The sequence below is a fragment of the Ahaetulla prasina genome, chromosome 14 (assembly GCF_028640845.1).
Source record: "Ahaetulla prasina isolate Xishuangbanna chromosome 14, ASM2864084v1, whole genome shotgun sequence".
NCBI classification, from domain to species: domain Eukaryota; kingdom Metazoa; phylum Chordata; class Lepidosauria; order Squamata; family Colubridae; genus Ahaetulla; species Ahaetulla prasina.
The window spans coordinates 14,751,189-14,772,636 of NC_080552.1; the positions used below are offsets into that span (position 1 = coordinate 14,751,189).

Below are 21,448 nucleotides of genomic sequence, written 5' to 3' on the forward strand. Positions count from 1 at the left end.
CCTGAGCTGGTAAGTTAGCTGTTAAGTTAGCTGGTAGGTTAGCTGGTAAGTTAGCTGGTAAGCTAACTTCTCCACCCTCCTCCCGGTGAACAATTTAGCTGTACTAAAACAGTGGAAACTTGATTCGAATAAAATTAGATACGCTCAGCACTTGCTATTTATAAGAGAGAAGGAGGGTCGTGAATGATTATTTGCTTAATTACTCCATGCCAGTTATAAAGCGTGCATATCTGACGTCTACATCTCTCAAACATGTCAAAAACTGGAGAACTATTAAAAGCATCTTCTGGATTTGAACTGTTTTCTATCATACAAAGAACAAAAGAGCAGAGATCTGCACACCTTCCTGGACTTTAAACGGCATTGTTACATCCTGACAGGATCATAAAAAACAGCCCAGCAACTTCCTTCCGATTTAATTTTTTTTTACTCATCCCCCAATATATCTCTTCTTGGAAGCGGAGCCTGTGGCTGCATTCATTAAAATATGTCAAGCTGGCTACCGAATTAAGCCATTTTCTGGCTTCACACAATACACCGAACCATAAACTACCCAATGGACTTTCTTCATAACACACTCAGCTAGAAGGAACCCCATCGGATGCTGTAATTTGCTGGGAAGCCTGCTCTAACGAGGGCAAAAACTCTAAACGAAGATGCTTACTTAATATCACCTTTGCATCACATCTGGCAAAGCCAATCTTGTACAGTAATTTTGAAAATTGTGCTAATCTGTTGTCATTAAGACTGATTTTATTTTTATTTTTTTGCAAAGCTTGAATATTGTAATTCCCGAGTTAGGAGTTTTGATTTGGACACTTTAAGCAAGAGAGAAGATCTGATGCTGGGAAGGCTGAAAGCAAAGAGGGGAAAAAAATACCAATAGAAGGTGGATGGGCTGTTACAGTTATGATGGTTGCGCCATTGGAAGACCTGAAGGACCAAGTTAGGGCCATACCTCCCTGGAGAAAGGGTATCTACGTGATGCTAAGAGTCAGTAATATATTGATGGAACATAATAGCAATAGACTTATATACCGCTTCACAGTGCTATACAGCCCTCTCTAAGTGGTTTACAAAGTTAACCCCCAACAATCTGGGTCCTCATTTTACTGACCTCAGAAGCATGGAAGGCCGAGTCAACCTTGAGCCTGGTGAGATTTGAACTGCCAAATTGCAGGCAGCCAGAAGTCAGCAGAAGTAGCCTGCAGTACTGCATTCTAACCATTGCGCCACCATGGCTCATGGAAAATTGCCTGATCTTTGGACCTTTCGGCGTGAGCTGAAAACGCACCTATTTATTCAAGCGGGACTGGATTGAAATTTTATTGGGGTATTTATGTTTTAAGATTTTAAATGGTTTTAAAATTTCGACCACATTATAATATTTCTTTTTAACTTCTTTTTTTTTTTTTTTTTTTTTTTTTTTTATTGAAAGAGTTTTAAAAAAAACAAAAACATTTTCCCCCTTTTTTCCCCCTCCCTCCCAAAAAAAAAAAACAAAACATCCCCTCCTCCCCACCCCGGCTTCCCGGGTCAATCACAAGGTAAAGTCCAATCAAATAACCACATCCAAAGCTTTTAGTCTCCCAACCCCTCCCATTACATAAAATAACTTTCTAATTATTCAAAGGCAATCTGATATTTCTTAATCTGATATCTGTTTTGTAGATAATCAATCCATTTTTCCATTCAATTAAATATCTTTCCTGCGTATTGTCTTTTAAAAGCGCTGAGATTTTAGCCATCTCAGCCAAATTAATAACTTTCAATATCCATTCTTCTATTGTAGGTATCTCTTCTTCTTCCAGTATTGTCCAATCAACAGTCTTGCTGCTGTTATTAAGTTCAAAATCAATTTAGTCTCAATCCCTGTACAATCCATTATAATTCCCAAAAGGAAAAATTGTGGCAGGAACTTTATCTTCTTCTTCAGTACATTTTGAATAATCCACCAAATTCTTATCCAAAAGACCTTAATTTTCTTGCAAGTCCACCAAATATGAAAATATGTAGCATCATCACAATCACACCTCCAACATTTCGCTTGGATATTAGGATACATACATGATAATTTTTTGGGATCTAAATGCCATCTATAAAACATCTTATAAAAATTTTCCCTTAAATTCTGTGCTTGTGTAAACTTAACATTTCTAACCCAAATTTTCTCCCATGTTTCCAACATTATTGGTTCCTGAATATTCTGTGCCCATTTTATCATACAATCCTTTACCAAATCCTTTTCCGAATCTATTTCAAGCAACACATTATACAATCTCTTTATATGCTCCTGGGTCTGATTTCTAATTTGCTTTATTAAATTTTCCTCCTTTGCATTATACCAATTTTTGATCTTCTTTCCATCTAGCACTTATTTGCCCATATTGAAACCAAGTATAATTCCTCCTTCTTCATTTTAATACCTGTAATGATTTTAATTGCAATCTACCTCCTTCAGCATACAAAAGTACTTTATATGTAATCATTTCCTGTTTCTGTTCTATATTTATATTCTCTATTGCATGTCTAGGGCTCGCCCATATAGGAATCTTATAATCTAATTTATAGGAATATTTATTCCAGACCATAAAGAGCACTTCTCAACACATGATTCTTAAAAGCCCTATCCACTTTTTCCATAAAATAAGTACGCATGCCATCCATATAACAAGTCATAACCTTCTATATTCAAAATTCTTTCCTCTGTTAAGTTAAACCAGTCACTTATTACTGAAAGGGTTACTGCTTCATAATATAGTTTAAAATTAGGCATTCTTAAACCACCTCTTTCCGTGAATCCTGTATTATTTTCATTTTAACCTCGCCTTTTTACCCTGCCATATAAATTTATTAATCCCACTCTGCCAATCTTCCAAATTTTTATCCTTTTTAATTATAGGTATCATCTGGAACAGAAACAAAAATCTAGGTAACACATTCATTTTAATAGCAATCCTTCCCAATAGGGATAACTGCAATTTCTTCCAGCCATTCATATCATTCTGAACTTTTGCCATAGCAAGTCATAATTATTCTTATAAAGTTTCTTGTTCGATGAGCTAATATAGACCCTAAATATTTAACCTTTTTACTACCTCAAATCCTGTCATTTCCTCTAGTTTTTGTTTCTGTTGTATAGACATATTTTTAATTATCACTTTTGTTTTTTCTGATTTATTTTAAATCCTGATACCTTTCCATATTTATCAATTACTTCCAACAAAAATCTACTTGAATTTATAGGATTCATTAACGTAACCACTACATCATCTGCAAAAGCTCTAACTTTGTACTCATATTGTCTAATCTTAATTCCCTCTATTTTCATTAATTCTCGTATTTTATCTAATAATGGTTCCAGAGTCAAAACAAACAATAATGGTGATAAGGGACATCCCTGTCTTGTTCCTTTCGCAATCTTAATAACTTCTGTCAAACTACCATTTACTATAATCTGTGCTGTTTGCTCTCCATAAATCGCTTTAATTATTCTAATAAAACAGTCTCCAAATTGCATTTTCTCTATTAATTTAAATAAAAAATCCCAATGCAATCGATCAAAGGCTTTCTCTGCATCCAAAAAAATAAGTGCCGCTGAAGTATTCTTCTTTTCCAAATATTCCAATATATTAATAATCTGTCTAACATTATTCCTCATCTGCCTCCCTTTTATAAAACCAGATTGATCAGTATGAATTCTTTGTTGTAAAACTAACATTAATCTATTTGCTATTATTTTTACAAAAATCTTATAATCATTATTTAAAAGTGAAATCGGCCTATAGTTACCAGGTTTAGAGCAGTCTTGCTCCTCTTTTGGTATCAGTGAAATAAGATGTTTTCCATGACGGGGGTATTCCCACTCCTAATTGTATCTGATTAAATAATTCTTTAAGTGGGCCTAATATTTCATCCTGTGTTTTTTTATAATAAGTTGCTGTAAGACCATCTGTACCAGGGGTTTTCCCCATTTTTAATTGTTTAATTGCCTCCACTATTTCTCCAGTAGCTATCGGCCGGTTCAGCTCCTCCCTCTGTTCTAATGTTAGAATATTCACCTTATAATCTTTCAAATAATCATAAATGTCCCTATCCAATATTTTGTCTTTTGCATATAGTGCAGTATAAAATTCTGAGAATGCCTTTTTAATTTTATCCTGTTGATATTTCTTTACCTTTATATTCTATTTTTTGTATGACACGTGCTTTCTGTTTCTTCCTTAAATTATATGCCAACCATCTCCCAGGTTTATTTGCATTACAAAAGGTATTATGTTTAGCATATTGTATATTCGTTGCCACCTGGTCTGCCATTAACATATTAAATTGACTCTGTAATATTTTTATAGCCTCTTTAAGTTTATGATCTTGTGGGTTTTGAATTAATAACTGTTGCTTCCTTTGAATTTCTTCTTCCAAATAACTCGCTGCTTTTGTTTATTATTCCTTTGCCTGTTGTCCAAATAAAATCAATATCCCTCTAATAAACGCTTTGCTCGCTTCCCACACAGTTCCTATAGGTGTCCCTTTGTACATATTAAAATCAAAAAATTCTTTTAACTGTTTCTTACAATAAGTTACATTATCCTCATATCTAAACAGATTTTCATTCAACCTCCATGTTCTACCACCTTTTTTCCCTTGTAATAATTCCATCCATACTGGGCTATGGTCAGTTAAACACCTCGAAAATATCTTCGTTTCTTCACCCTAGAAAGCAAGTCATTAGAAATTAAAATAAAATCAATGCGTGAAAAAGATTGATGCCTATCAGAAAAAAAAGTAAAATCTCTCTCATCTGGATTCCGTAACCTCCATATATCTCTAAACTCAAAGTCTTCCATCATTTCAAAAAAAGATTTTGGTAATTTTGCATGTATAGGTATCTTCTTGGAGGAAGTTCTCTTATCCCTTCTTGTATCAATTACTCCATTCCAGTCTCCTAATAAAATAAACGAACTATAATCCCAGAGGGTCAACCTCTCATGTAACATTTTGTAAAACTTTTCTTGTTGCTGATTAGGTGTTTTGATTTGGACACTTTAAGCAAGAGAGAAGATCTGATGCTGGGAAGGCTGAAAGCAAAGAGGGGAAAAAAATACCAATAGAAGGTGGATGGGCTGTTACAGTTATGATGGTTGCGCCATTGGAAGACCTGAAGGACCAAGTTAGGGCCATACCTCCCTGGAGAAAGGGTATCTACGTGATGCTAAGAGTCAGTAATATATTGATGGAACATAATAGCAATAGACTTATATACCGCTTCACAGTGCTATACAGCCCTCTCTAAGTGGTTTACAAAGTTAACCCCCAACAATCTGGGTCCTCATTTTACTGACCTCAGAAGCATGGAAGGCCGAGTCAACCTTGAGCCTGGTGAGATTTGAACTGCCAAATTGCAGGCAGCCAGAAGTCAGCAGAAGTAGCCTGCAGTACTGCATTCTAACCATTGCGCCACCATGGCTCATGGAAAATTGCCTGATCTTTGGACCTTTCGGCGTGAGCTGAAAACGCACCTATTTATTCAAGCGGGACTGGATTGAAATTTTATTGGGGTATTTATGTTTTAAGATTTTAAATGGTTTTAAAATTTCGACCACATTATAATATTTCTTTTTAACTTCTTTTAATGTTTATATATTGAATTTTTACTTGGCTGTACACCGCCCTGAGTCCTCCGGGAGAAGGGCGGTATAAAAATCGAAATAAATAAAATAAATTAAATAAATAAATAAAAAACCCATTTCCCTTCAGTAGTCCACAATGGTGGGAAAGGTGAAAGGACAGAGAAGAGGATGACCCAAAGCAAGGTGGATGGATTCAGTTAGGGCAACGATGGGTTGGAAGACCTGAAGACCAGATTAGGGACAGACCATCATGGAGAAAATCCTTCTGTGTGTTCGCTAAGTGTTGTACACCAACTTGACGACACAATTGAGGTTGGAGAGCAACTGTCCCCATTAAGAGGAGGGCTCGAATGGGAAATTAATGTAGACTCACTACGCAAACATAAGAGAACTAGGTCTGCCTTGCCCTGAATGCCTTTGAAACTTACCTGGTCTTTCTCAGGTGAAAGCTGCCAGTTTGGGAAGATCCCTGAAGAATAGGCATAGAGCAGTAAAGTAGCTTGTTTGGGGTCTAGGACTTTTCGGCTCCTACCCTTGGCCATGCCTGCTTCTCTGCCAGGGTTCTGCCTCCATGCATTCACCTCTACTTTTTCTCCTTGGCTGACATGCCCCCTTGGCTAACTGTCCTTGGCGGCCAAAAGCCCGGGACGAACAGTATATTGTCGAATGAGCTGCACCGAAGTGTGTGGTATGGAAGGGTCGTGGCCCATTGGCCAGGGTGAACAACTAGCTGAGGAGAAAAGCTAGAGGCGAATGCATGGAGGTGGAACCCTGGCAGAGAAGCAGGCATGGCCAAGGGTAGAAGCCGAAAAGTCCCATTCTGCTTGTTTGAACTCTACACATGTGGATATGGTTGTTGCACCTGATAATCAGTTGAGTTAGAGGCAGTGGTGGGCTGCTGCATGGTCTGCATGAACCCTTAGCTCTATGTTGTGCCTCACCCGCCCTCCTCTCCTCAGCCGGGTCCCTCCCATCTCCTGCTATCTGAGCCAGAGACTGATAGTGAAGAAGAATGGCCTGGCATGCCTCCAGCCCCCAGCCCTGGCACCATGCCCGGACAGTCTGAGCAAACAAACCTACCTACAGCGTGTGAGCATGAAGCCAGCCACAAGCTAGAATTGCCGGCAGCTGAGCAGGAGGACGAAAAGTGGACAGATCCCTGCTTCCGGAGAATGGAGAGGCGACGTCAGCAAAAGGAAGGGAGGGGCAGGCCTGGATAAGTGCTGAGTCATGGAGCCACACCCCATGGCCTATATAAAGGATCTGCTTTTTGGCATTCCTTGAGTCAAGCAAAGTCTCATCTGGTTGCTGAAGTCACACCTTGGATTCCTGCCTACCCTGAGAACTCTGACAGGAATTTGGCAAAGCTGCAGAGGCTTCGTGGCCACGCTTGATAGAGACTTCCCAGACCTGGCCGTCAGAGGAGAAGTGGGACATGACCCTCTGATCGCTGACTGGGCCCTCCCACCCACCCTATTCTATGCTATAACTTACTTTCTGGCTCGTTGGCTGGCCCAGCTGCATTCCGCGCCACCCCTGCTGTTTTCACTGGAGCTGCCTGAGCTGATTAGGAGCCTGTTTGAAGCTCTGTTTCTCTCCCAAAGGGGCGCGTGTGCTCACAACCAGTGAACCCTTTGTTAAAGAAAGTGCAGCCCACCTCTGGTTAGATGTATGGAAATATTTAGTGCTCAACGTTAGCTGTGTCTGGATGATGAAGGTGCTGGGGGTCCCATTTTCCCTCTTTTGGACATACTTATGTACCTTTTTCCTACTTTCTATTTTTCTCTTCCACCCTTCTCCATTTCTCCTTCTCCACACTATAGGAAGGAGAGTAGGAACTTCTTCTACATGATTTAAACTGATAGCTAGCAGTAGGCTAGCTATCATTTCCTTAGGGTCTTGCTTAAAAACAGGGTGGAACAATAACGGATGACCTCCTTTTACCGGTCCACAATAGAAAGCATTCTCACTTATTACTTTACGGTATGGCATGCGGGTCTGACAGCTGCGGATAGAAAAACATTATAGAGGGTGGTGAGGACAGCACAAAGCATCGTGGGCTGTCCCCTGACACCACTAGATGAGATCGCTAGGGCTCGTTGCCTTAGAAAAATGAGGAAAATTCTCAGGGGCGACTCACACTCTGGTCATCACTTGTTTACCCTCCTACCATTGGGAAGGAGATATAAAAGCATAGCCAGCCACACAAACAGGCTGAAGAACAGTTTTTATCCATGGGCTGTCAGACTCCTGAATGAGAAGTAACATCATAACTACGTAGTATGATGGACTGCAGGGCAATGTGTAACATGTTCATACTGCTGCACTAGGGTTGAGTGTTTTGTTAATATGAGTCTCTCTGGGTGAAGGAAGAAGCGTGAAAGCAGACGGGAAAGGCAAACCTGGAGGCAGCGGCAGAGCTCTCCAGCCGAGCAGGCCCTGCTAGCACATGTGCTTGTAGGTGTAGATGTAGGCCTTGCAGTTGGGGCAGGTGTGGGTCGCATCCTTAAATTCATCAATCAGGCAGGGGATGAAGCAGCAGCCCAGGGTTGCGGTGCCCAATGGCACTAGCACAGTTGCTGTTTACCATCCAGCAGGGGCCCAGGGGCCAGTGGGAGGATAGTAGCCCATGGATGCGTGTGGCCCTGGAGGCACATAGTAGCCGCCAGGGAGGAAGTAGGGCATCGAGCTGTCTGCTGGCACAGGGGCGGGGATGAAGTCCGGCTGGGGGGGGAGGCATTGCTTCATAGGATGGGGGGCCAACATCGGAAGGGGGCTGCACCATGGCTGGAGGGCTCCTACCTGCAGGGAAGAAGAAACCCATCCTTCTCTTCCAGGAGGGGTGCTGATGGCCCCCCGGGGTAGGGTGGAGGAGGGTCACTGGACATGCTGCAGCGACGCCGAGGCTCCTGGGTCAGCAGGGGTGCCTCTGAGACCGGCTGCTCCGGAGCAGAAGACGCGGCGTGGCTGGAGAGAGCACGGGCCTCATTGTACATATGTTATTGTCAGCCTCCACTCCAAACTTCGTATCTCTTTGTACTCCTTATATTCATTTGTTAGATAGCATGGGATTGTATTTCTAATGTACATAACTATTGGATTCAAGTTAAGTAGAGAGGGCCCTTTAAGAGTGTCGGTCTGACATAATTAAGGTGGGAGGGGAGATTAATGTTTTGAATTCAACAGGAATGTTTTAGCGCGAACTCTAACGGACATTGCATTCCTGATTTGATTGACAACCAGAGACCTGTGGAAGAAGATTACCCCGGGACCCCGGGAAGGAGCTGGCATTGGACCAGACCTGATGACCTTTTGGGAAAGAGGAGGGAGGAATAGGGTGATACAGATTGTCAGCCATATTCTGTCTCAGATTCAACTTAGCACTGCTGCTATCCAGATGTAATTAGTAAAAGTACTTTTCTTTATTTGCAAATGAAGTCAAGGTGTATTCTTTCCTAGTTATAATCAGAGGCAGCCTGACAGTTATGCACTGACAATAAAGATTTGAATTGAACTGATTTTGAAATAAGGCTGAGGAAGCTGTGCTTCCACACCCCCCACCCTCCATGTTCTACCACCTTTTTCCCTTGTAATAATTCCATCCATACTGGGCTATGGTCAGTTAAACACCTCGAAAATATCTTCGTTTTCTTCACCCTAGAAAGCAAGTCATTAGAAATTAAAATAAAATCAATGCGTGAAAAGAGGATGACCCAAAGCAAGGTGGATGGGCTGTTACAGTTATGATGGTTGCGCCATTGGAAGACCTGAAGGACCAAGTTAGGGCCATACCTCCCTGGAGAAAGGGTATCTACGTGATGCTAAGAGTCAGTAATATATTGATGGAACATAATAGCCTTATATACCGCTTCACAGTGCTATACAGCCCTCTCTAAGTGGTTTACAAAGTTAACCCCCAACAATCTGGGTCCTCATTTTACTGACCTCAGAAGCATGGAAGGCCGAGTCAACCTTGGGCCGGGCTTGAACCTGCAGTAATTGCAGGCTGCTGTGTTCTAATGACAGGCTTCTTACCAGCCTGAGCTGGTAAGTTAGCTGGTAAGTTAGCTGGTAAGTTAGCTGGTAGGTTAGCTGGTAAGTTAGCTGTTAAGTTAGCTGGTAAGCTAACTTCTCCACCCTCCTCCCGGTGAACAATTTAGCTGTACTAAAACAGTGGAAACTTGATTCGAATAAAATTAGATACGCTCAGCACTTGCTATTTATAAGAGAGAAGATCTGATGCTGGGAAGGCTGAAAGCAAAGAGGGAAAAAATACCAATAGAAGGTGGATGGGCTGTTACAGTTATGATGGTTGCGCCATTGGAAGACCTGAAGACCAGATTAGGACAGACCATCATGGAGAAAATCCTTCTGTGTGTTCGCTAAGTGTTGTACACCAACTTGACGACACAATTGAGGTTGGAGAGCAACTGTCCCCATTAAGAGGAGGGCTCGAATGGGAAATTAATGTAGACTCACTACGCAAAACATAAGAGAACTAGGTCTGCCTTGCCCTGAATGCCTTTGAAACTTACCTGGTCTGCCATTAACATATTAAATTGACTCTGTAATATTTTTATAGCCTCTTTAAGTTTATGATCTTGTGGGTTTTGAATTAATAACTGTTGCTTCCTTTGAATTTCTTCTTCCAAATATCTACGCTGCTTTTGTTTATTATTCCTTTGCCTGTTGTCCAAATAAATCAATATCCTCTAATAAACGCTTTGCTCGCTTCCCACACAGTTCCTATAGGTGTCCCTTTGTACATATTAAAATCAAAAAATTCTTTTAACTGTTTCTTACAATAAGTTACATTATCCTCATATCTAAACAGATTTTCATTCAACCTCCATGTTCTACCACCTTTTTTCCCTTGTAATAATTCCATCCATACTGGGCTATGGTCAGTTAAACACCTCGAAAATATCTTCGTTTTCTTCACCCTAGAAAGCAAGTCATTAGAAATTAAAATAAAATCAATGCGTGAAAAAGATTGATGCCTATCAGAAAAAAAAGTAAAATCTCTCTCATCTGGATTCCGTAACCTCCATATATCTCTAAACTCAAAGTCTTCCATCATTTCAAAAAAAGATTTTGGTAATTTTGCATGTATAGGTATCTTCTTGGAGGAAGTTCTCTTATCCCTTCTTGTATCAATTACTCCATTCCAGTCTCCTAATAAAATAAACGAACTATAATCCCAGAGGGTCAACCTCTCATGTAACATTTTGTAAAACTTTTCTTGTTGCTGATTAGGTGTTTTGATTTGGACACTTTAAGCAAGAGAGAAGATCTGATGCTGGGAAGGCTGAAAGCAAAGAGGGGAAAAAAATACCAATAGAAGGTGGATGGGCTGTTACAGTTATGATGGTTGCGCCATTGGAAGACCTGAAGGACCAAGTTAGGGCCATACCTCCCTGGAGAAAGGGTATCTACGTGATGCTAAGAGTCAGTAATATATTGATGGAACATAATAGCCTTATATACCGCTTCACAGTGCTATACAGCCCTCTCTAAGTGGTTTACAAAGTTAACCCCCAACAATCTGGGTCCTCATTTTACTGACCTCAGAAGCATGGAAGGCCGAGTCAACCTTGAGCCTGGTGAGATTTGAACTGCCAAATTGCAGGCAGCCAGAAGTCAGCAGAAGTAGCCTGCAGTACTGCATTCTAACCACTGCGCCACCATGGCTCATGGAAAATTGCCTGATCTTTGGACCTTCATGAGCTAAAACTGCTATTTATTCAAGCGGGACTGGATTGAAATTTTATTGGGGTATTTATGTTTTAAGATTTTAAATGGTTTTAAAATTTCGACCACATTATAATATTTCTTTTTAACTTCTTTTAATGTTTATATATTGAATTTTTACTTGGCTGTACACCGCCCCTGAGTCCTCCAGAACTATAATAATCGTAATAAATAAAATAAATTAAATAAATAAATAAAAAACCCATTTCCCTTCAGTAGTCCACAATGGTGGGAAAGGTGAAAGGACAGAGAAGAGGATGACCCAAAGCAAGGTGGATGGATTCAGTTAGGGCAACGATGGGTTGGAAGACCTGAAGACCAGATTAGGGACAGACCATCATGGAGAAAATCCTTCTGTGTGTTCGCTAAGTGTTGTACACCAACTTGACGACACAATTGAGGTTGGAGAGCAACTGTCCCCATTAAGAGGAGGGCTCGAATGGGAAATTAATGTAGACTCACTACGCAAACATAAGAGAACTAGGTCTGCCTTGCCCTGAATGCCTTTGAAACTTACCTGGTCTTTCTCAGGTGAAAGCTGCCAGTTTGGGAAGATCCCTGAAGAATAGGCATAGAGCAGTAAAGTAGCTTGTTTGGGGTCTAGGACTTTTCGGCTCCTACCCTTGGCCATGCCTGCTTCTCTGCCAGGGTTCTGCCTCCATGCATTCACCTCTACTTTTTCTCCTTGGCTGACACGCCCCCTTGGCTAACTGTCCTTGGCGGCCAAAAGCCCGGGACGAACAGTATATTGTCGAATGAGCTGCACCGAAGTGTGTGGTATGGAAGGGTCGTGGCCCATTGGCCAGGGTGAACAACTAGCTGAGGAGAAAAGCTAGAGGCGAATGCATGGAGGTGGAACCCTGGCAGAGAAGCAGGCATGGCCAAGGGTAGAAGCCGAAAAGTCCCATTCTGCTTGTTTGAACTCTACACATGTGGATATGGTTGTTGCACCTGATAATCAGTTGAGTTAGAGGCAGTGGTGGGCTGCTGCATGGTCTGCATGAACCCTTAGCTCTATGTTGTGCCTCACCCGCCCTCCTCTCCTCAGCCGGGTCCCTCCCATCTCCTGCTATCTGAGCCAGAGACTGATAGTGAAGAAGAATGGCCTGGCATGCCTCCAGCCCCCAGCCCTGGCACCATGCCCGGACAGTCTGAGCAAACAAACCTACCTACAGCGTGTGAGCATGAAGCCAGCCACAAGCTAGAATTGCCGGCAGCTGAGCAGGAGGACGAAAAGTGGACAGATCCCCGCTTCCGGAGAATGGAGAGGCGTCAGCAAAGGAAGGGAGGGGCAGGCCTGGATAAGTGCTGAGTCATGGAGCCACACCCCATGGCCTATATAAAGGATCTGCTTTTTGGCATTCCTTGAGTCAAGCAAAGTCTCATCTGGTTGCTGAAGTCACACCTTGGATTCCTGCCTACCCTGAGAACTCTGACAGGAATTTGGCAAAGCTGCAGAGGCTTCGTGGCCACGCTTGATAGAGACTTCCCAGACCTGGCCGTCAGAGGAGAAGTGGGACATGACCCTCTGATCGCTGACTGGGCCCTCCCACCCACCCCATTCTTTGCTATAACTTACTTTCTGGCCCGTTGGCTGGGCCAGCTGCATTCGCGCCACCCCTGCTGTTTTCACTGGAGCGGCCTGAGCTGATTAGGAGCCTGTTTGAAGCTCTGTTTCTCTCCCAAAGGGGCGCGTGTGCTCACAACCAGTGAACCCTTTGTTAAAGAAAGTGCAGCCCACCTCTGGTTAGATGTATGGAAATATTTAGTGCTCAACGTTAGCTGTGTCTGGATGATGAAGGTGCTGGGGGTCCCATTTTCCCTCTTTTGGACATACTTATGTACCTTTTTCCTACTTTCTATTTTTCTCTTCCACCCTTCTCCATTTCTCCTTCTCCACACTATAGGAAGGAGAGTAGGAACTTCTTCTACATGATTTAAACTGATAGCTAGCAGTAGGCTAGCTATCATTTCCTTAGGGTCTTGCTTAAAAACAGGGTGGAACAATAACGGATGACCTCCTTTTACCGGTCCACAATAGAAAGCATTCTCACTTATTACTTTACGGTATGGCATGCGGGTCTGACAGCCGCGGATAGAAAAACATTATAGAGGGTGGTGAGGACAGCACAAAGCATCGTGGGCTGTCCCCTGACACCACTAGATGAGATCGCTAGGGCTCGTTGCCTTAGAAAAATGAGGAAAATTCTCAGGGGCGACTCACACCCTGGTCATCACTTGTTTACCCTCCTACCATTGGGAAGGAGATATAAAAGCATAGCCAGCCACACAAACAGGCTGAAGAACAGTTTTTATCCATGGGCTGTCAGACTCCTGAATGAGAAGTAACATCATAACTACGTAGTATGATGGACTGCAGGGCCGGTGCAATGTGTAACATGTTCATACTGCTGCACTAGGGTTGAGTGTTTTGTTAATATGAGTCTCTCTGGGTGAAGGAAGAAGCGTGAAAGCAGACGGGAAAGGCAAACCTGGAGGCAGCGGCAGAGCTCTCCAGCCGAGCAGGCCCTGCTAGCACATGTGCTTGTAGGTGTAGATGTAGGCCTTGCAGTTGGGGCAGGTGTGGGTCGCATCCTTAAATTCATCAATCAGGCAGGGGATGAAGCAGCAGCCCAGGGTTGCGGTGCCCAATGGCACTAGCACAGTTGCTGTTTACCATCCAGCAGGGGCCCAGGGGCCAGTGGGAGGATAGTAGCCCATGGACGCGTGTGGCCCTGGAGGCACATAGTAGCCGCCAGGGAGGAAGTAGGGCATCGAGCTGTCTGCTGGCACAGGGGCGGGGATGAAGTCCGGCTGGGGGGGAGGCATTGCTTCATAGGATGGGGGGCCAACATCGGAAGGGGGCTGCACCATGGCTGGAGGGCTCCTACCTGCAGGGAAGGGTAACCCATCCTTCTCTTCCAGGAGGGGTGCTGATGGCCCCCCGGGGTAGGGTGGAGGAGGGTCACTGGACATGCTGCAGCGACGCCGAGGCTCCTAGGTCAGCAGGGGCGCCTCTGAGACCGGCTGCTCCGGAGCAGAAGACGCGGCGTGGCTGGAGAGAGCACGGGCCTCATTGTACATATGTTATTGTCAGCCTCCACTCCAAACTTCGTATCTCTTTGTACTCCTTATATTCATTTGTTAGATAGCATGGGATTGTATTTCTAATGTACATAACTATTGGATTCAAGTTAAGTAGAGAGGGCCCTTTAAGAGTGTCGGTCTGACATAATTAAGGTGGGAGGGGAGATTAATGTTTTGAATTCAACAGGAATGTTTTAGCGCGAACTCTAACGGACATTGCATTCCTGATTTGATTGACAACCAGAGACCTGTGGAAGAAGATTACCCCGGGACCCCGGGAAGGAGCTGGCATTGGACCAGACCTGATGACCTTTTGGGAAAGAGGAGGGAGGAATAGGGTGATACAGATTGTCAGCCATATTCTGTCTCAGATTCAACTTAGCACTGCTGCTATCCAGATGTAATTAGTAAAAGTACTTTTCTTTATTTGCAAATGAAGTCAAGGTGTATTCTTTCCTAGTTATAATCAGAGGCAGCCTGACAGTTATGCACTGACAATAAAGATTTGAATTGAACTGATTTTTGAAATAAGGCTGAGGAAGCTGTGCTTCCACACCCCCCACCCCTCCGAGAGCTACCCATTGCCTGTGCTTTTCACCTTGAGCTACTTTCCACCTTGATTTTGATCCTCGTTTGGTCTTCTGTTCAAACAATTCACTCAGAACAGCAAAGGAAAATACTAATAAAATCAGAAAAAAATGCTCTCAATGTCTTCCCCTGGAGAAGGTACTTTCATTTATGACCCTCATTTTTCAACCTGGTTCTTTTAAACGTATCTCTTCATGCTCTGAAACCCATCAGGGGGTCTGAATTCCCTGAACTGGAAGATCAGGTCAAAGCCAGCTTGGGTTGACACAACCACCTTTGTATCCTGCCTGTCTCCAATGGTGAGAAGACCCTGAAGTTCACCAGCATTGTTGGATCTGGTCACATGTGATAGAAATATCGGAGGGTCATGGTTTTCTCTCTTCTTCTCCAAGGCTCATGCTGACTTGATTTCCTTTAGGCACTTTTAGAAGCTGCAAATTCAAGAATTTGCAGTAGAGGCAAAGAGAAAACGGATGATCCAGGGGTGAAATCCAGCAGGTTCTGACAGGTTCTGGAGAACCGGTAGTGGAAATTTTGAGCAGTTCGGAGAACCAGGAAATACAACCTCTGGCTGGCCCCAGAGTGGGGAGGGAATGGGGATTGTTGTGTCTTGTCCGCTCTCACCGCAGCCGTGGTCTGCTTATCTGCTCCCGAACACGGAGGAATGTATGCCTCCCGGCCCCAGTCCTGGCTCCATGCCCAGACAAGCTGCAGAGGAGGGGGCACCTCCCGGTCCCAGCCCTGGCTCCATGCCCAAGCAGGCTGCAGAGGAGGGGCACCTCCGGTCCCAGCCCTGGCTCCATGCCCAGGCAAACGGAGCAGCTAGACCCCTCCCTCTCCTCCACAGCATGTGAGCCTGAGGAAAGTTTACTTCCAACAGCTGATTGGAGTGACCCTCGCATCAGAAGATTGGATAGGCGGAGGCAACAGAAGGAAGGGAGGGCAGGCCTTAATGAGTGCTGAGTCATGGAGCCACACCCCATGGCCTATATAAAGGATCTGCTTTCTGGCAGTCTCTGAGTCAGGCAAAGTCGAACTTATCTTGCTGAAGTCACTTACTGGTCTCCTGCCTGCTCTGAGGACTTTGCTAGGACTTTGGGCAGAGCTGCAGAGGCAAGCCTGATTCGGATTTCCCTGACCCGGCCGTCAGCGGAGGAGTGGGACACGACAGGGATTTTGCAGTATCCTTCCCCTGGAGTCGGGAGGGAATGGGGATTTTGCGGTATCCTTCCCCTGAAGTAGGGTGGGAATGGGGATTTTGCAATATCCTTCCCCAGGGGTGAAATCCAGCAGGTTCTGACAGGTTCTGGCGAACCGGTAGTGGAAATTGTGAGCAGTTCAGAGAACCGGCAAATACCACCTCTGGCTGGCCCCAGAGTGGGGTGGGAATGGGGATTTTGCAGTATCCTTCCCCTGGAGTGGGGTGGGAATGGGGATTTTGCAGTATCCTTTCCTGGCCACACCTACAAAGCCACACCACACCTACAAAACCACACCCACAGAATCAGTAGTTTCACCACTGGGATGATCTACTGCTTAGTCTGCAGTGCCTGATGGAGGCCACATTTTTACCAGTCTAGCATCATTGAGGTTAAAACAAGGACGATATGTTAGAATGCACAGCCTCAATTCCCCCTTCTTCAAAACAACATCAAAACAGATTTTGGCCTGCAGCCATGCTTAGGTTTCCCCTTTTATTTAATTTATAAGAAAGCTGTGCAGTTTTTTTTAGACGGGAAAGTGTCTTCTGCTTCTCTGTTCCTAAGGCTTGCTTTGTGTCCACCCACAACGTAGCAAGAAATAACAAAGTAACAAGAGTGGGAAGGGACCTTGGAGGTCTTCTAGTCCAACCCCCTACTCAAGCAGGAGACCCTGTACCATTCTAGACAAACGGCTGTCCAGCCTCTTAAAAGCCTCCATTGATGAAGCACCCACAATTTCTGAAGGCAACTTGTGTTCCACTGGTTAATTTTTCTCACTGTTAGGAAATTTCAAAAGGCTGGATGGAAGGGCAACATACTTATCCCATCTTCCAGAAGTATATGTCATATAGCTTCTCAGATTTATTTATCTGGAGGCATCACAAAATCGCATCTCTGGAAGCAATGTCTCCTGTCCTCATCCCATTTTTGCAACCCCTCAAATTAGAGAGAATGTATTTGCAAGGGATACACATCTTAAGCCATTGGTGGTACAGTGGTTAGAATGCAGTATTGCAGGCTAATTCTGCCGACTACCGGTAGTTCAATTCTCACTGGCTCAAGGTTGACTCAGCAGTCCATACTGGGCTCATATGGCCGGAGGTGGCACAGTATTGCAGGCTAACTCTGTGTCAGGATTCCGACGGATGCCCTAATTAAATCTTGAGCCAAGCTTCAAAAGAAACTCAGTTATTTATTAGGAGCTTCACGTTGGCACGTTCCAAGTGAAGCCAACTCTGACCCCATGTAATTTACGGCCCAGACTTGACCCTGTTTGCTCCCTACCTCCAGGATGTGCCATCAGTAACATTCGCCAACGGAGCAATTTTGTGGGTTGTAGAGATCACTCCCCTCCGGCCGTTGTGGGTAACCCTGGGAGACAGCCTTGAGAGAGATATGTCTGGAATGTGCTTTTGTTTTTGGATGCCATGCTACTTCGCCGTTTTCCCATCCCCCTTGCCTATGGCAATTCGCGAGCAGGCCAGGGATGCTTTGCAAGTTGACACTTCTGCTCACAGCCAGGAATTTGATTCTGATTGGCTCAAGGTTGACCCATCCTTCCAAGATCGGTAAAACGAGGACCCAGATTGTTAGGGGCAATACGCTCTCATTGTAAACTGCTTAGGATGGGCTGTAAAAGCATTATACAATCGGTATGTAAGCCTAAGTGCTATTGCTATCGCTATCTTTGGGAAAGCATCCCCTTCTGCCACCCACATCAGAGTTATCTGAATGACCAAAGACAAGCCAGGTTGGAAATATTTATGCAACCTGGACCTCAGAATTATCAGCACTGAACTTTAGCCAACTGGAATGAATGAATGCAGTTTTGCTCTGTTCCCATCCCGAGCACATGAATGAGCAGTGACCTTTGAAATACGAAAGTAAAAAAAAAAACCCAACTGCCCCAAGTTTGATTAATCAGACGAGGGGGGAAGAAAATCGGCCACATTCAGCAATTTTTCTACATGAATAATAAAGTACTGCAGAAACCCTCAAGAGACCACAAGTACGCTAGTGTGAAGACAAGCCTGGAAAACAGACTTTTGACTTATTATTTTTCTTTTTAACAATCTCACTGGGAGAATCGTAGTGCAATTAGTTATTTGTCTTTCTTCTGTGCTGGAGAAGTCAAGGGTTGCAAGACATGCAATTTCCTTGTGCTAAGAGAAAAACACATCCTGTGTTTAAATAGGATGCTCTTGGATAGCAAATAGATTTCCTCTAATTAATGGCCCCTTCATCACAGGTAGCATCTTCATAACAGCCACAAGCCTTGATCTTGTTCGTGAGAGTATTCGCAAACACTCGCTTATCCAACTTCGCTCATATTCCCAACTAACAGAAAGTAGCATAATCTTGCCATAGAGAGATAGATAGAGAAATAAAGGCATAGATATAAGATAGATATAGAGATTGATTGTTGACAGATATTTCATGATCCAACTAGGGAATATCATCAGTGTAGAAGGAGTGTGGTTTGTGGAAAGGTGGAGGAGGAGATAGCTATAGATAGATAAATAGATGATAGATAGATAGATAGATAGATAGATAGATAGATAGATAGATAGATAGATAGATAGATAGATAGACAGACAGACAGACAGACAGACAGACAGACAGACAGACAGACAGAGCTATACAGATGAGGTAGATGGATAGATGGATAGATGGATAGATTGATTTATCAATAGATTGATAGATAGAAGATAGATAGATAGTTAGATAAACAGACAGACAGACACAGCTATATTGATGAGATAGATGGATAGCTAGATGGATGAATAGATAGATTGATTTATCAATAGATTGATTTATCAATATATTGATAGATAGATAGATAGATAGACAGACAGACACAGCTATACAGATGAGATAGATGGATAGATTGATTTATCAATAGATTGATAGAAGATAGATAGATAGATAGATAGATAGATAGATAGATAGATAGATAGATAGATAATAGATAGACGGACAGGTTAGAGAATAGAATAGAATAGAATCCTATTCTATTCTATTCTATTCTATTCTATTCTATTCTATTCTATTCTATTCTATTCTATTCTATTCTTATGCCTACTCCTACCCCTACTCTACTTGTATGAATATATCTTCTATACGCACTACGGATTTCCTACTCACGAGACCATCTGCTATATATTGATCATCAATTGTGTTGTAAATGTACCTTGATGAACGTATCTTTTCTTTTATGTACACTGAGAGCATATGCACCAAGACAAATTCCTTGTGTGTCCAATCACACTTGGCCAATAAAAAATTCTATTCTATTCTATTCTATTCTACTCTTCTATTAGGCAGAGCGAACGTTCATGTCTCCCTCAGAGAAGGAGGCTTAGCCTTCCCAAAAGACCTTGAGTTATTTCTCATGAATTCTTAGAGCTGCAGCTAATTACAAGGTGAAATTACAGGCTGGGGAGGGAAAGGGGCCTGCTTTTGTCCTTTGGAATGCATCCACATAAAAACTTGTGGTATTTAAATCTGAGACACATAATAGCCTTTTCAGCTCTAACCTCCCTCTGGGAGCTGAAACAGGTGCTCCGTCCACTTTTAGCATCCCCATTAATTAACAACAATTTCTCTCCCTCTTTGGTAACCCTTCCGAGATTCTCTGAACATGATACTTTCTATTTGCATACTCCTGGACTCCCAAGCTGTGCCAGTCCTGATGAATGGAGGTGGTTAATTTGCTTAAAGGTTTCCTTCCCCCCACTTTTCAAATTTGTTGGACAAGCTGTCAACTCGTAAAGCATTCCAGGCCTGCTCTCGAGTAGCCATAGGTAAGTGACTGATGGAGCAGCTTGGCTGCCACAACCAGAAGCACATTCCACGCATTCTTTTCTCCAGATTGTATCCCAGGTTACCAGAGCCAGCAGGAGAGGCATGTTTTCTACAGCCTGCGAAAGTGCTCTGTTGGAGAATGTGATTTATGATACACCCAGGGAGGAGGGGGGAAAAAGGGTCATGGTGGGGCCATAAATTATGTGAGGCAGAGTTGAGTCCACTTGTATAAGTGCCGACATGTTGCTCCTAATAAATAACTGGATATCTTTTGAAACCTGGCTCAAGGCTCATGAATTAATTAGGGCATCCATTGGAACCCTGACACAAGCATTGTGAAAAATCAAGTAGAGATCCTTGATCATCTAGATGTGGCTAGAAGACAACTTGCCTTCTACTTTTCATTCTTTTCCCTGCCTTTGCTTTTCATCCACCAATGGATAGACATATGGAAATATACCCGCCTATCAGGATCAAACTGGAAATGGGCCTGAAATGGAATTCAGGGCACCTTAATGGTTTGAGCCTAGTGTTCTACTCAGCTCAGCTTTTTCATAGCCTGAATATATCAACCAGTCTTCAATTTTGGACTTGCTTTCAGGATTATTTGCCCATAGCTTCTCCACCTGCACACCTTTGCTGGTGTCTCAGATTATAGAAGTTAACAGAACTCTTTAAGAACCAAAATTTCCCAAAAGGCAGGAGTTATAAGAATAGCAAGCCCTATCAGCTTATCTATCAGCATCTGTCTGTCTGTCTGTCTATCTGTCTGTCTGTCTGTCTGTCTGTCTGTCTGTCTATCTAGTCTATCTATCTAGTCTGTCTGTCTGCCTATCTATCTATATCATCATCTATACACACAAACACTTAAGAGGGTTCTATCTATCTATCTATCTAACTATCTATCTATCTATCTATCTATCTATCTATCTATCTATCTATCATCTCTTTATCTATCTTCTATCTCTCTATGTCTGTCTGTCTGTCTGTCTGTCTGTCTATCTACCTGTCTGTCTATCACTTTCTGTCTATCTATCTATCTGTCTTGTCTTTCAATCAATCAATCAATCTCTCTCTCTTTATCTATCTCTATCCATCCATCCATCCATCCATCCATCCATCCACCTACCTTTCTGCCATGTATCTATTACTTATGATCTATAATCTACACACACAAACCCCACTCAAGAAAGTGAACATACCTAATACTTCTGCTTTCTCTTTTTCCCACAGCAATAACTCTAGCTAGAGCTGAGAGAAACTGGCCCAAATTCACCCAGCTGTCTTCCATGCCTAAAGGAGGTCTAGAACTAATGTTCTCCTGGTTTCTCAGCCAGCACCTTGACCATTACCCCAGACTGTTTCTTTTAATGCTTTACTTGTTTT

The 21,448-nt window shown here is 43.1% G+C and overlaps 1 protein-coding gene and 2 pseudogenes across 1 annotated transcript in view; all 3 read right to left on the reverse strand.

Moving 5' to 3' along the window:
* SHISA9 (shisa family member 9) overlaps nt 1-21,448 on the reverse strand; it is a 252,085-nt gene that overhangs the window by 20,625 nt on the left and 210,012 nt on the right. Inside the window, exon 4 of the mRNA XM_058157865.1 lies at nt 17,493-17,542. Within this exon, the coding sequence (XP_058013848.1) occupies nt 17,493-17,542 (50 nt within the window). The remainder of the gene's footprint in view (nt 1-17,492; nt 17,543-21,448) is intronic.
* On the reverse strand, nt 8,073-8,518 carry LOC131185381 (cell death-inducing p53-target protein 1-like; annotated as a pseudogene).
* LOC131185382 (cell death-inducing p53-target protein 1-like) lies at nt 13,914-14,357 on the reverse strand (annotated as a pseudogene).